Source organism: Schistocerca serialis, chromosome 7 (genome assembly GCF_023864345.2).
Source record: "Schistocerca serialis cubense isolate TAMUIC-IGC-003099 chromosome 7, iqSchSeri2.2, whole genome shotgun sequence".
In the NCBI taxonomy this organism is placed as follows: Eukaryota; Metazoa; Arthropoda; class Insecta; order Orthoptera; family Acrididae; genus Schistocerca; species Schistocerca serialis.
This window is the reverse complement of record NC_064644.1, coordinates 69757903-69774795: the sequence shown is the minus strand read 5'-3', so window position 1 is coordinate 69774795 and position 16893 is coordinate 69757903. Positions and strand designations below refer to the sequence as shown.

General features: G+C 40.1%; 1 protein-coding gene across 2 annotated transcripts; it reads right to left on the bottom strand.

Annotated features, from left to right (window-relative positions):
* Nucleotides 1–3208: 3208 nt before the first annotated feature.
* Nucleotides 3209–8575, bottom strand: LOC126412839 (uncharacterized). 2 transcript variants are annotated; one of them, XR_007575356.1, is made up of 5 exons: nucleotides 8090–8575; nucleotides 7398–7539; nucleotides 4730–4794; nucleotides 4434–4517; nucleotides 3209–3343 (listed from the first exon to the last, which is right to left on the bottom strand). XR_007575356.1 is itself a non-coding variant. In XM_050082681.1 (5 exons), exons 1-5 carry the CDS (start codon nucleotides 8198–8200, stop codon nucleotides 3222–3224), a joined length of 519 nt encoding a protein of 172 aa, XP_049938638.1. In that variant the 5' UTR covers nucleotides 8201–8575; the 3' UTR covers nucleotides 3209–3221. The 2 variants fall into 2 exon arrangements, 1 of the variants encoding a protein (XP_049938638.1); XM_050082681.1 differs by having other exon boundaries at nucleotides 7403–7539.
* Nucleotides 8576–16893: the final 8318 nt, after the last annotated feature.

The following is a 16893-nucleotide window of genomic DNA, read 5'->3' as shown; positions in this document are numbered from 1 at the left end:
CAGTGCTGTCTGTGGTACAATTAAAGTGTCGCCGGCAAACATCAAGGCTTTTTATCCCTTCTCCCTCACCATTAATTTCCTTTTTAAATTTTGCTTTGGTTTCTTTTTCAGATTTTTCGATGTACGGATTGAATAATGATGGGGATGCGCTAAAACTCTGTTTCACTTCTTTCTCGTACATTTCTTCCTTATCATGTTCTCCGACTGCTATAACTGTCGTATGGTACTGTACAATTTGTAAATAGCCGTTTGCTACCCGTATCTTATGCCTTCGGCAGTGTTGAAAGTGAAATCCAGTCATGTTAAAAGCTTTTTCTAAATCCACAAATACTGTACTCGTGGTTTCTCTTTCTTTAACCTACGTTCCGAGGTAAGATCAGTACTGCTCCTCGTATTCCTGCACTTTTTCCATAAATCAAACAGGTCTCACACGAGATCGGATTCTTCGAATTGTTCCATTCTGTCGTGGTAATTCGTGTCAGTATTTTAAAATCATTATTTATTAAACTGAAATTTGGTAATATTTACAATTGTCAGCCTGCCTCTTCAGAACAGGAATCATTACGTTCTTACCGAAGTCTGCGGTTATTTCGCATGTGTTATGATAACATAATTGTCACTTGAACCACAAGACTTCATGTGATTTCAGCCACTGGAAGTTAAGGGTGATGATATTACCCACGTGTGTTATCCATGGAAGAACATGGAACCAAATTTATCGTTACAGAACACGTATTGTCCCGACTTTCATTTCTTAAACGTGTGTAAATGAAAGGCGTTAATGTTCTAAATATGTTATATGCCTTAATAAGTGATCGCTGTTTAACGTACATTTTCAGTACTCTTTATGTGGCCATAATTCAAATATTTTCTCCATTTCTTGAGACATAAGTTATGTGAATTAAGGAGCACATCGTGCTTAAAAAGAAAACAAGTAAACTAAGAAAGAGCCAGGAGAAAGAAAGAAAAGTAAGTTAAAGAGAGCGTAATCATACCTTCATAAAACTAAGGTAAGCCAGTTAGATTAGATTAGTACTTGTTCCATAGATCATGAATACGACACTTCGTAATGATGTGGAACGTGTCCCGTTAATAAAAGGTTGTCTATACAAGATACGACATTACACAAAATATTACATGACACTTAATATTTTTAATTTTTTTGTGGGGGTTGGGGAAATTACCCACTTATTATATCCAAAAATTCATCTAATGAGTAGAAGGAGTGGCCATTAAGAAATTCCTTTAATTTCCTTTTGAATGCTATATGGCTATCTGTCAGATTTTTGATGCTATTAGGTAAGTGACCAAAGACTTTCGTCGCAGCATAATTTACCCCCTTCTGCGCCCCTTCTGAGCCAAAGTTAGATTTAACCTTGAGTAGTGAAGATCATCCTTCCTCCTAGTGTTGTAGCCATGTACACTGCTATTATTTTTGAATTCGTTGGGATTGTTAATAACAAATTTCAAAAAAATGGCTCTGAGCACTATGGGACTTAACAGCTGTGGTCATCAGTCCCCTAGAACTTAGAACTACTTAAACCTAACTAACCTAAGGACATCACACACATCCATGCCCGAGGCAGGATTCGAACCTGCGACCGTAGCAGTCGCACGGTTCCGGACTGCGCGCCTAGAACCGCGAGACCACCGCGGCCGGCAACAAATTTCATAAGTGAATATATATATATTGTGAGGCTACAGAGAAGATCTCTAGCTCTTTAAATAAGTGTCTGCAGGATGATGTTGGATGAGCTTCAGCAGGACGATTTTGCCACTCAGGTTTGTGGATGACTCTGCCACCAGGCTGTCGCCATAGACTAGCTGTGCGAGAGGAAGCTGATTCAGTGGTTAAATGGAGCCAGTTAACATTTTAAAGTGCGTCACGTTTGATTACCCAACACTGTTTCGTGGCCGTGATGGAGGTCGGTCTTATTGCAGTTGTCGTGAGAATTGTTGCTAGGTCGCAGCATATGGGGCTCTATGTCTTACATGAAGAGCAGTTCGAAGGAAATAGAAGGAACGTAAGTTGACTGTACAACGTCTCATCGTTACCTACATCATTAAAGCAGGATGCTTCTTTATCTGTTGGTTTCTAGCTGAATCTTCATTGCAGTCACATTTTCTGAAATTCGGGTGATGCTATATGATACTGTTTGTGAATCTCTCTCAAATTGGGAACAGATCGAGAACTATTTACATCTACAAATCTCCACTGTATTAGTTCATGTTTCGAACAAGATAACAAATTCCACCTGGTCTCATTCCTTTGTCGCCGATAAGTAAAGTGCTGTGCAATCGCAAGAGGATAAGCTCAGACTCAAGGTGAGATCCCCTTGCCATAGTGAGCCATGTTGAAACTACAGATCTGAGCAAAGTGTCAAGTACTATAAAGTCTTCAGTAATCTTGTTAATTCAGTTTTTACAGCTCCATTTTACGGAAACAGAAGTTACCACGTTGCAAAAGTCATGAAGTCATGTTTATGCTGTAGACCAACAATGAAAAATGAAGTATATGAAAAGGAAGTACATGACATCAGAAATCATGAATCCAAAAATCCTTGTTTTCTCAATATTTACATAAATCCCTGCATGATAGGAGAAAGAGAAATGACAACGCCATGAAGAACATTTCCAATGTATTTCATTACTAACACTTTGTTAAAGCTGTCGCAGTTCAACATTTGTTCACTAAAGCAGAAAGTGCATTTGTTGTGATGAAATTTTTGCACTTGACCGCAGGTTTCTAGAATATGGAAGACAATTTCGGAAGGCTCTCTCTCAAAGCGGGAACGCGACCTTTCATTCTCAGCAGGTTTGTAATACGTGAACTTCTCAGGCGGAACCACAAATATAATAAAGTGAAGCTAGCAGCATCGAAATAATAACGTACTAAAAACATGTTTCCACACTTCCGCATGTACACCCTTATCTTAAGATGTTCGTTTTGATGTACATTGTCTTTATGTGTATGTAAAAGTAAGTTTTCCATACCGTGTACTGGATGTTTTAATCATTTTCTCAAGCAACATACGAGTCTGAAATATGTGAAGTGAGAAATAGTTCTTAATAACGTATGCTTTCAATGGTAGAGAATTATACTTTCAATTTAACAACATTAACTCCTTCTTGCTACAAAAAGGAAATTTTACCGCCAGGGTGAGAAACAAAGACGATATCAAAATGCGCTGCGTAAATATTTATTTATCAGAAGTACAGCATTAACAGACCACTTTCTGAAATTTAGACTTGTCCACTTCAGTGTGATTACCGACAACTTCCCATATCAGTTCCATCAATTCGTCGCTGGGTTCTTTGACAGTTGTGAAGATTTGTGCCACTTCTGCAACAGAAACGGTCGCTTTATGCAATATTGAACTGACGAACTGTCAGACAGGATTAAACGTGTCGTGTATCCTTACAGAATAATCGGATGTGGCATATTGTCGTACATTTCCCTACAACTACTAATTTGAAGAATATTCATTCAGACTGATGTCACTGGCAGGTTTACCTGACTACAATAATACAATAATGTTCTCCAACATCTCAGTTAAATTGTCCCATGGCAGTACATTCGTAGAAATAATAAATCACTAACTGAAAAAAGGTCTGAAAGGTAAAAAATAGAAATTAAAGTTTAACGTCTCGTTGACGACAAGGTTGTTAGAGATATAGCATAATTTCTGATTGGAGAAGAATTGGAAAGATAAACGGCAGAGTATGTTTCAAACAAGTTATTCCGGAATTTGCTTTAAGACGTTTAGGGAGATCTGAATGTCCGAAGTATGAATGGTTGGTCGGTGATTTGAACCAGAGTGCCCCCTAATGAGTATCCAGTGTGTTTCCACCGCTTCATTCTGTCAGTGAAGCTAGTTTACAGATAAATACCGAAAGTGAGGTGAAAGTATTAACAGAATCATGTGACAAAAGACGTTTCCTACCAAAATAGAGTTACTATTGTACTAAGTTCGAACGAGAAGAACTTCAGTATCCAAGGAAAAGGATAGAATATTGGTCTAATTATGGGATATATATATTCAAGGATTTTTACGACTGTATGCGTCTCGGTGGATTGAGAAAACTATGTTGTAAAAGGAAAGACATTTCTAACGCAAGATCTGAGTGGTGAGACGAACAATGAATACCTCGGGTAGACTTGTGGGAGCGTTAGTGTCGGTTATTTCAGATTTCCCATGTCTGTCCCGTTTTGGTGTACATGTGACTTGTAATGTCGGTAAGGATAGCGAGTGTTTCGGACGTTGAAGGCGTTTGTTGTTGTGGCTAGCTTAATACTCTCACAAAGTATGAAATGGAAAGACAAACTTAATTTCCATAGCAGACATCGACAATGCAAAACAATCGTCATTGCTCCTTCATGAGGCACAAAATACTTCAGAATTCGTTAGTAGAAGAAGATGACAGAGACTAACCATATCCTAGAAAACAGTAGTGGTCAATGACGAAGTCCTCGTGCGAGTACACTACGTTATATGGTCCGCTCAGTATAGAGTTCCCTGGAAAGAGATAAAAGTATGTAACAATTTATGCACATGTCTACAAATCGTACCAATTAGAAGTACTGTTTGCTACAATGTCTAGGTCTAGTTGCTCCAGAGTAATAACATTAAACAACGCGTGTATTCTCTTCCACCAAAAAACATAAAAAGGCCTCTATGCTTCTATCGGAAAACTATCTAACGTTTATGAAAGTGCGAGTTTCACTTACATACGCCTTCGTAGACCTTATCCATCTTGTTTCCAGTGAATGTTACAAGGCTGTTGAGGGGAAAGCTGAAAAAAGAGAATATTACCAGTAAGTTCAAATGTTTATGCCATGCCCATGTGTAATATACTGACATTCTCTATAGTAGAATATAAAAATGTTTCTAGGGCGCAGTCTTTTTGTTGAAATCGGCTCTAACATTCTCCAATATCCTTCAAGACAGTGCTGCACTAAAGCCGCGTTGCATTTCTTTTTTGTGATTCATTATATTGTGTTTATGAACTTAGGAAGCGAATCTACAATCATGTGAGGTGTAGTCTTCATGGCGTGGCAGCGCCATTGCGGTTATCAGGTACTAAATAGTGGCTTAGTACAGTGCCGCATCATGTAAGATAATGAATGTGAACACGATACAGTTCTGACGTAACTTCGTGACAGCTTAAAATTGCGCACTGGATCGGAGCAGAAATCCGAAATCTTGTCCTTCGCAAATAATTCTCTAACGATAGAGCTGCCAATATTTTTTATGCAAACTTCACTGAAGCCGTCGCAACATACCATGCTTGCGTTGCGTACCTGGAGGACGGATAACGCTGTCCTGCATTCAATTTTGCTCTCCTTCTAATTTCAGAAATGTGGTCACTCCATCGCAGAGTCTTAGATTCATTCGGTAATTCCAACGTACATTCAGACGTCGCCTGCTATCTCTATGAATGATGTTCTTAGTTACGTATGTCGGTTCACTTAAGTAATATGCATATCGCCTGTACAAGTTGTAAGTTTGAAAAAAAAAAACAGAAAAATGGACCCTATTTTGGTGGTATCTTTATCTGTATAACATCATGATTCCTGCATAAATGTGATCCACATAGAGTATGCTTCTCAATCTTCAACGGTTGTCAGATGCCGGCGGTTCGTTCGCAGTTTAAATCATGTTAAGTAAATACAAAACAATAAGGAAAGGAAAGTATTACAAAGTAAGCACGTACGCAAATAAAACACTACAAGAATGATGATACTGTACTAGCAATGTTTACAATCGTCCTACTTATTATCATCTCGCATTGAATATTCGGTTGAAGTCATGTACGGTTGAAGTCATAGAATATGTGTTCTCTTTTTTTTTTCCAAAACACAGGTACATTAGAGTTGCTGTAAACATTGATAATTCCGGAAAAGACCAGTTCCGTCTCTCAAGGCTGCGTACATTTCGGAACATTTTTGGAAGAATTTCGCAGTCAGTGGAAGAAAAAAATGCCTCTGAACACTATGGGACTTAGCATCTGAGGTCATCAGTCCCCTAGAACTTAGAACTATTTAAACCTAACTATCCTAAGGACATCACACGCATCCATGCCCGAGGCAGGATTCGAACCTGCGACCGTAGCGGTCACGCGGTTCCAGACTGAAGCGCCTAGAACCGCACGGCCACACAGGCCGGCAGTCAATGGAAGGAGTAGGCCGCGTAGCAATGTACACTTCATAAGTCATAAGTGACAACCATTCTCTGACCAGAACTGCTTACAGCACCAGCTGCTCCATACGAACATGATGACAAGAGCTGACAAACAGAAAACATATTTCTATGCGATGCGCTTTTGAATGGTCTGCCTCACTTTCATTATTTGTTGGTTAACTTTCAAATAGCAACTTATTTGTTATATTTTCCATACACTGAGAGTGTTGCACCGTAAATTCAAGCGCCGACAGGCCGGTCGGGGACGTTAGAGCAGAGAGGGCTGTGAAGAAGGCGTCAGCCAAATGCACCCGGTTCGATCCCTCTCTCGGACGACAACGTGACGGCAGCGACCTCTACGCAAAGCGAACATAAGCGCTGCACCCGACTGGTCGCGGCCCAGTTCTGTGAGTTCTACGAGAAGCGTCAAGACCAGCAACGTGGATAGAAGCATTCACTGTACTAACTGTATATACTGAAGAGATTTCTTGTTTGTCTGTCGTGCCTTACTCGCGACACATCTGTAATTCTCAAAGTTAAGTACTACCATTGGTTTTCTGTGAATAAAAATCATTAATACGATTTTCTTGAGTTGTCTAGTGTTGGCTGGCTATCTGAGAAACAGATTTCCTAGGCACCCGTCATTTGAGGAGTAGGCAGGATACAACAGAGAGAACTAGAAATCTAAATACCCAGACTGAAGCCCAGTGGCAGATTAAAACTGTTAATAAACAAACTAACACCTCCTGGTAGTTTAAAACCGGTAATACACAGACTGTACTAGACAAGAAGTACAGGAAGAAAAAATGGTTCAAATGGCTCTGAGCACTATGGGACTTAACAGCTATGGTCATCAGTCCCCTACAACTTAGAACTACTTAAACGTAACTAACCTAAGGGCAGCCCACAACATCCAGTCATCACGAGGCAGAGAAAATCCCGGCCCCACCGGGAATCGAACCCGAGCGTAAGGAGCGAGAACGCTACGGCACGACCACGAGCTGCGGACCGGTACTGGAAGATATGCGGACTATTTTAATAGCAATACATGTATCAATTTACATTGCTCTCAGTAGAATGCGTTACGTTCAGACAGTAACGAGTATAACTTTCTTAAAACAAGAAAATTATCACTCATTTACTCGGTCCATCAGAATCTAACCATTGTAATCACTTGACATTTGCCAGCTAACATTAAGCAGGTTAGTGTAGTACCTTACAGTGGCGCCTTGCTGAAGTTCCCAGTAAGGTACATCTCGGTGTCGCTCTCTCCAGGCGACTGGACGTAGGTGACACAGCCCAGGTCAAACAGGCCGGGTACTTTGTACTGGTACTGCTGATACCACGGTTTCTCGTCCTGTGGATCCAAAACAGAGCTTGTAAGTATAGTATTCAAAGCTTGTGACACTAACTACTCTAGTGTGCAAAGTGGACGGTTTAAACGATGATCAAGTGCAACTATACGGGCTTAAAATGAAAGAAGAAATTTTCCTTGCAAGAAGTTCAGTGGAACGAAATACAAACTCAACGGACGAACACATGGAAGGATTTATCTACGCCAGTACAACTGAAGTAGACATATGTGCAATATCACAACAAATAATTGAGATATACTTTGTACTTATTCTGTTTTGGATGTCACATATATAAAAAAGATATTGTGGTCAACCCGGGAAGTTCCTCACTTAAGATTTTAAGGAGTTCTGTTAGAGATTACATTTCTAAGAAGACGGTTCGCGTGATGCTAATTTACTGTAAATACTTTTCTACTCTCTTACATAAACTACGTACCTTATTTCTTACTGTCATAAAGACTTTAAGAATTGTTTCTAACATTATTTAAACTAACCATAAAGACATTTTATGTATGTTTGTATGCTGCCTCTCCTCTACTGCTGCTAACTTACGGTAGTCATATAGAACTTCTCAGTGGAGGCAGCTGGCAGTACACAGCCCACACTTTCTGTGGAAGCACCCTCCGCCAGCAGAGGCAGCACCAGGAGCAGCAGCGAAAACATCTGTCGGCAAAAACAACGCTCACTCTTTATAGAAACGAGTGGAATTTAAGATATGCAGCTACCTCAACACAACCCACAAAGCCTTCAAAGACCACAGGCGAGATTTTCATATGCTCTCGCTCACTATGTGAAAACTATTAGTCCTATGGAAGAACTGAACAGGGCATTTTTGTAGGAAATTTAATGTAGACAAATTTTGTTCTGGGATACGCTTCCGCTTCCTCAAGGACTAATAGTCTGGATATAGCGGACGACAGAATATGGAAATTGGCATGTGGTATTTGAAGACGTTACAGGTTACATAAAACCCATAGGCAGGGGCAGCTGACTCTTCCCAATTACGACGTAATTTTAGTGTGTGTTATTACTTCGAGCAATTAGTTCATGAGCCCAAACGAATAGTAAACTGTTGTGAAAACACACTTGACCTCTTAGCAACAAACAATCCGGAATTAATAAGGAGCATCAAAACCGATTCATGGATTAGTGAACACAGGGTTGTCGTAGCGAGATTGAAAATTGTTTATTTTTTATTTATTTATTTATTTATTTATTGTTCCGTGGGACCACATTAAGGAGAAGTCTCCATGGTCATGGAACGATTCAATACATGAAATTATAACACGACTGTAGAAACAGATAAAATGAAATTCAAAAACATATTCAGGCGACAAGTCGTAAGTTTAAATAAAGAAAATCAACAATATAACACTGGAATTTGCTTAATTTTTTAGCTCTTCCAGGAGCTTCTCGACGGAATAAAAGGAGTGAGCCATGAGGAAACTTCTCAGTTTAGACTTAAAAGTGTTTGGGCTACTGCTAAGATTTTTGAGTTTTTGTGGTAGCTTATTGAAAATGGATGCAGCAGAATACTGCACTCCTTTCTGCACAAGAGTCAAGGAAGTGCATTCCACATGCAGATTTGATTTCTGCCTAGTATTAACTGAGTGAAAGCTGCTAACTCTTGGTAATAAGCTAATATTGGTAACAACAAACGACATGAAAGAAAATATATACTGTGAGGGCAATGTCAAAATTCCTAGACTATTGAATAGGGGTCGACAAGAGATTTTCGAACTTACACCACACATAACTCGAACAGCCTGTTTTTGAGCCAAAAATACCCTTTTTGAATCAGAGGAATTACCCCAAAAAATAACACCATATGACATAAGCGTATGAAAATATGCGAAGTAGACTACCTTTCGTGTTGAAATGTCACTTATTTCAGATACTGTTCTAATGGTAAATAAAGCAGCATTTAGTTTCAGAACAAGATCCTGAACATGGGCTTCCCACAACAGCTTACTATCTATCCGAACGCCTAGGAAATTGAACTGTTCCGTCTCGCTTATAATATGCCCATTCTGTCTGATCAAAATATCAGTTCCTGTTGAATTGTGAGTTAGAAACAGTAAAAACTGGGTCTTACTGTGATTTAGCATCAAATTATTTTCCACAAGCCACGAACTTATTTAATGAACTACATTATTTAATAATGTTTCAATATTACACACAAGATCCTTCACTGCCAAGCTGGTGTCATCAGCAAACAGAAATATTTTTGAAGGCATATCATTTATATAAATAAGAAACAGCAGTGGCCCCAGCACCGATCATTGGGGAACGCCCCACTTAACAGTGCCCCATTGGGACTAAACATCACTACCACTCTCAATATTGCGGAGAATTACCTTCTGCTTTCTGTTCTTAAGGTAAGAGGCGAACCAGTTGTAAGCTACTCCCCTTACTCCATAATGATCCAACTTCTGCAGTAATATTTTGTACTCAACACAGTCAAAAGCCTTCGTTAAATCAAAGAAAACACCTAACGTTCGCAACCTTTTATTTAATCCGTCCAAAACCTCACAGAGAAAAGAGAATATAGCATTTTCAGTTGTTACGCCATTTCTAAAACCAAACTGTACATTTGACAGCAAATCATGTGAATTTAAATGCTCCAGTAACCTTGTATTCACAACCCTCTCGATAACTTTAGCAAACACCGATGGCATAGAAATAGGTCTATAATTGTCAACATTATCCCTGTCTCCCTTTTTATAAAGTGGCTTCACTACCGAGTACTTTAATCGGTCAGGAAACCGACCACTCCTAAAGGAAAAGTTACAGATATGGCTAAGTACTGGGCTAACATACATAGAACAATACTTCAGTATTCTGCTAGATACCCCGTCATATCCATGAGAGTTCTTGGTCTTTAGTGATTTAATTATTAACTCAATCTACCTCTTGTCAGTATCATGGAGGAGGATTTCAGGTAACAGTCTCGGAACACTTTTTTCTACGAGCGCTATATGATTCCCTGTTGGGACTAGGTTTCTATTTAGTTCACCTGCTATATTCAGAAAGTGATTATTAAATACTGTCCATGTATGCGACTTATCAGTAACACGGACATTCCCACTACGCACTGATTCTATATCCTCGACCTGTCTCTGCAGACCAGCCACTTCCTTTACGACTGACCATATGGTTTTAATTTTATCCTGAGACTTAGCTATTCTATCTGCATACCACATACTTTTTGCCTTCCTAATAACTTTTTTAAGCACCTTACAATACTGTTTGTAATGGGCTGCTGCATTTAGATTGTGACTGTTTCTAACGTTTTGATATAATTGCCACTTTGTTCTACAAGATATTCTTATCCCTTTAGTCAGCCATCCAGGCTGCCTGTTTGTGCTAGTACCCTGTTTTGAACGTTCTAACGGAAAGCAACTTTCAAAGAGCACGAGAAAAGTCCTGAGGAAAGCATTATGTTTATCGTCTACTGTATCAGCACTAAAAACATCTTGCCACTCTTGTTCCTTGATAAGGTTTACAAAGGTCTCTATAGCAACTAGACCAGTTTTCCTAAAACGTTGATAACTATATTTAACATGTGTTGCAGCCCAAAAATCTTTTAGAGTTAAAATTTGTGCATCATGATCTGAAAGGCCATTCACCTTTTTGCTAACAGAATGCCGTTCTAGTAATGAGGAATGAAGAAAAATATTGTCTATGGTTGTTCTACTGTTCCCTTGCACTCTCGTTGGAAGAAATACGGTTTGCATAAGATTATATGAAGTAAGGGGGGTCTACCAGCATCCTTTTCCTTGCACAATCACTTATACAATTAATATTGAAGCCACCAAATATAACAAACTTTTTGTATTTCTTATAAAGCGAACCATGAACCTCCTCTAGCTTTAGCAAAAATATTGTGAAATCTGTGTCTGGGGATCTATAAATAACAACAGTAAGAAGTTTAGCTCCACTAAATTTAACCACACCTGCACAACATTCAAACACCTTTTCAGTGCAGTACTTTGAAACATCAATTGACTCAAATGGGATACCGTTTTTCACATACATGGCTACTCCCTCACACCGCAAAGAGCTCTTAGAAAAGCTGCCAGCCAACCTGTATCCTGGTAAATGAAGCTTCTGAATTATCTCCTTAGTTAAGAAGTGTTCAGATATACCAATAATTTCAGAGTGAACATCTATAAGCGGTTCACTAACTTTATCTCTAATACCTTGTATGTTTTGATGAAATATACTAATTCCCTCATTAATCGGATACCTAAGCTTTGTCGAAAGCGGTTTCTTTGTTAGAGAGACTTCCCTTAAGCAGGAATACCTATCAGCTGACTTCCATCTAAAAAAGGTACAGCTCTAACACCCACAACTACCGGAATTTTCCCATGAGTGATCCCACCACCCCCACCTATGCTGTCACCTATAAGTTTTGCCAACCTCCCCTTCCCATACCTGTTGAGGTGCAGGCCATGTCTAGTGAAACCCGTCCTGGTGATAGACTCCACCGACACCACTGAAATGTGACTCATGCCTTCTGTCATCAGCGCACCCCCAAGTCTCATGTTATTACGCCTGACGGCTGTATTAAGATGAGGCCGATCGTGACGCTGAAACAGTTCCACGAAATGCTCATTCGTGTTCCCAGTCTGAGTGGCTATTTTTTCCAGGTCACCACCTATGCCATACTACCCATCCCTGTCAATACTATTACCAGCCCCACCCACAATCACTACCTGATCCTCTTTAGTAAAATCCCTACATAACCCCACTATGTTAACAGTCACCTGAGCCAATCCTGCATTAGGCTTCACAATGCTGGTGACCTGGTACTCACTCCCCAACACTTCCCGCAACTGCTGGCCTACACCTCTACCATGAGAACTACCTAACAGCAGAACCTTCTTCTTTCTCTTAGCCTTTGCAGCTGTCCTAGCCACCGTAACTGCTGAGGTCTGCTGCATACTTCCTGCATCTACAGCTACTAGAGATTCCTCTCCACTAGACTCTGAAAGTTGGTCATACCTATTACAAACACCAATAGTAAAACTATCTGAAAATCTCCTTCTCCTAGCAGATCTCTTGCCAACAGCCAGCTCCCATTCCCCAATCCCCTTCTCCCCCCTCATCCTATGTAGCTCCTCCTGTGCGTTTTTCAACTGCACCTGAAGGGCACAGATCTTACGCTTCTGCTCCTCTATCAACTTACGCTTGCTACATAACCTGCAGTTCCAGGAGAGGATCTCACCAGAATGCCCACTGGCTTCCCCACTGCATTCCCCCCAGTGAAAATACTTCGAACAAGTCTCATACCGCAATCCACTACTCACGAACCTACGGCAAAGCCCACACTTCTCACTCATGGTAAAATTTTACAGTTATTGAAACAAGAAAACAACTTTACCTTAGTTCCGCTACTACAATAAGAAGATGTTAAAAACTGACTATAATAATCACAAACTTGCTCTACAAGGGAAGTAACTACTATTATAGTCAGCATTAATCAACAACAAATGAGAATATAACAAAATACTAACACAGAAAGAAAATCAAACGTCTAATGACACAGTAACGAAACTGAAAGCAGTTCGCAAAAATTTCTTCTGAAGTTATTTCACCAGAAAACACCAAGAACACCGGTTGAAGACTACTAAAGTTCCTAAATAATCTACTATACACAAACAATTAAATAGTACTTAGCTTTCGATGCGCCGCTACAGCTGCAACTGGTCAGCGCGGAATGTAAACACGGGTAAGAGGTTAAGTTGCTCGATACGAAACACTCCAAATCCTCTAAAAATATACCTATTCAAAAAAGCAGATAAAAATCCACTAGACGCCTTCCTGAGAGACAGTATCCACTCATTCGAAATTAATAATATTAGTGTAGATCAGATGTGGCTTAAATTTAAAGAAATAGTATCAGCAGCAATTGAGAGATTTATACCAAATAAATTACCAAACGACGGAGCTGATCCTCCTTGGTACACAAAACGGGTTAAAACACTGTTGCAGAAACGACTAAACAAACATTCCAAATTAAAACAGGCGCCAACTCCCCAAGATTGGCGATCTTTTACTGAAGCTCGAAATTTAGAACGGCCTTCAATGCGAGATGCTTATAACATATTCCACAACGAAACTTTGTCTCTAAACCTGGCAGAAAGTCCAAAGAAATTCTGGTCATATGTGAAGTATGTTAGCGGCAAGAAATAATCAATACCATCTCTGCGCGATAGCAATGGAGATACTATCGAAGACCGTGCTGAGAAAGCAGAGTTACTAAACACAGCCTTTCGAAATGCCTTCACAAAAGAAGAAGTAAATATTCCAGAATTCGAATCGAGAGCAGTTGGCAACATGAGTAACGTAGAAGAAAATATCCTCGGAATAGTGAAGCAACTTAGATCACTTAGTAAAAGGAAGTCTTCTGGTCCAGACTGTATACCAATTAGGTTCCTTTCGGAGTACACTGATGCATTAGCTCCATACTTAACAATCATATACAACCGTTCGCTCGACGAAAGATCCGTACCCAAGGATTGGAAAGTTGCACAGATCACACCAATATTCAAGAAATGTAGTAGGAGTAATCCACTAAATTACAGGCACATATTGTTAACGTCGATATGCAGCAGGATTTTTGAACATATATTGTGTCCGAACATTATGAATTACCTCGAAGGAAACGGTCTATTGACACACAGCCAACATGGGTTTAGAAAACATCGTTGCTGTGAAACACAAATAGCTCTTTCTTCACATGAAGTGTTGAGTGCTATTGACAAGGGATTTCAGATCGATTCCGTATTACTGGATTCCCGGAAGGCTTTTGACACTGTGCCGCACAAGCAGCTCGTAGTGAAATTGCGTGCTTACGTAATATCGTCTCAGTTATGTAACTGGATTTGTGATTTCCTGTCAGAGAGGTCACAGTTCGTAGTAATTGACGGAGAGTCATAGAGTAAAACAAAAGTGATTTCTCGCGTTCCCCAAGGTAGTGTTACAGGCCCTTTGCTGTTCCTTATCTATATAAACGGTTTGGGAGACAATCTGAGCAGCCGTCTTCGGTTGTTTGCAGATGACGCTGTCGTTTACCGACTAATAAAGTCATCAGAAGATCAAAACAAACTGCAAAACGATTTAGAAAAGATATCTGAATGGTGCGAAAAGTGGCAGTTGACCTTAAATAACGAAAAGTGGAAGTTTATCCACATGAGTGCTAAAAGGAACTCGTTAAACTTCGGTTACACGATAAATCAATCTAATCTACAAGCCGTAAATTCAACCAAATACCTAGATATTACAGTTACGTACAACTTAAATTGGAAGGAACACATAGAAAATGTTGTGGGGAAGGCTAACCGAAGACTGCATTTTACTTACAAAACACTTAGAAAATGTAACAAATCTACTAAGGTGAATGCCTACACTACGCTTGTCCGTCTCTTTTAGAATACTGCTGCGCGGTTCAGGGTCCTTACCAGATAGGACTGACGGAGTACATCGAAAAAGGTCAAAGAAAGGCAGCACGTTTTGTATTATCGCGGAATATGCGAGAGAGTGTCATAGAAATGATACAGGATTTGGGCTAGACATCATTATAAGAAAGGCGTTTTTCATTGCGACAGAATCTTCTCACGAAATTCCAACCATCAATATTTTGTTGACACCGACATACATAGGGAGGAACGATCACCACGTAAATAAGAGAAATCAGAGATCGTACGGAAAGATATAGGTGCTCGTTCTTTCCACGCGTTATACGAACTTGGAATAATAGAGAATTGTGAAGGTGGTTCGATGAACCCTCTACCAGGCACTTAAATGTGATTTGCAGAGTGTCATGTAGATGTAGATATGTAACAAAAGAAGCTGTTCGTAGCTCCAGCTAAAAACACACACTAGAGATTTTGATGACTGAAATACACAGAAATAACGTGTCGAATAAACCCATACGGGAAGGACGTGGACAACAGTGTTCCACGACAACTGCTGAAGGTCAGAGTTAGAAGGCAACAAGGGAGCGCCCTGCTAAAAAAAAAAAAAAAAAAAAAAATAACGAGGTAGAAAGCGAAGCTGATGAGAAGTTGTATCAAGAGCCAGTCTGCTGGTAAACGTGTCACTACATATTTCGCATGTGAGATTTGAGATAGCATACTGAGTTATGAAACCACTGGACGCATGAGGGTTGTCGGAGCGGGTACGGAACATTCCTTTCTTGTCCGTATAGCCTGAAACGTCTGTACTCCTTACATGTAAGATGGATCGACACTGGAACCTGTTAACACTTCGACCCAGCACAACCCAACTGCCTGTGGGCTACGTTAGATTAAATGTAATCCTCGTGCGAGCTTATTTTGAACACAGGAAAATGTCGTTCCAACAGAGGAAGAATTTTGTGAGTAAATGATGGCTACTGAATGTACCTAACGATACTGGAAATCTCCAGGCGGAGATCGCAACGCAACAAGCTCAGAGAAAGTGGTCGTGCAGCTAGCCACCATCTTTCGGTTTTCTAGAAAGATCGAATCGTTTGCTTGAGGTTCACGGGAGAATCATACTGCGAGATCACAGGGACAGTTGGTTGTAATGCAATGGCTCCATGAAGAGTGCCACAGGCCCTTCCAGAAAGACCGCACCATAAGTTTGTAGGGCTTCCGACTGACTGATGAATAGAAGGACCACAGCAGCCGAAACCATGTACGAGTTTTCAGAGTTTCACCACGAACCTTCGGCAAAAAATTACTTGAAGCTGGTTAAAATGTCGATTTTCTTTGGTACATTTACTGCTGACCCCATACATAAGACAACAGAGTGTACTACATATACTACTGGATGTACCTGCAAAATAATACCGTCGTACAACGCACATGTTAGGAGAAATGACATCATAAACATTGAACTGCGTGAAAACGCAAGTTCAGAGTGGAATTCGCTACAGGTGCAGGTGGATACATGTATAAGTATATGTGAAATATGTCAAACGTATGTGAAATGTATGTGAGATGCGTATATGCGGATAAAGCGATGTATATACAGCTGCCCCTAAACCCCTGGGTCAATGTCAACCAAATTTGGTACACATATTACTATTTAGAAATAAATATTGTGGGGATATGCTCTAGCTATTTCCTATTCGTGGAAGTGATAACGTGAAGAGAGTATGGGGAGGGGAAGGGACGAGATGGACACAGATGGTAGAAAAACATGGGCAGAGAGGGGAGGAGGGAATGGATAGAAAGGGAAAAGAAGGAGACTGACAGAGAGATGGGAGAGGAGGAAATAGAGAGAGGGGAGGAAGGAAGAGATGGACTAATAGAAAATCGGAATAAATACCTACCTAGGCAACGCTGGGTTCTCAGCTGCTAATA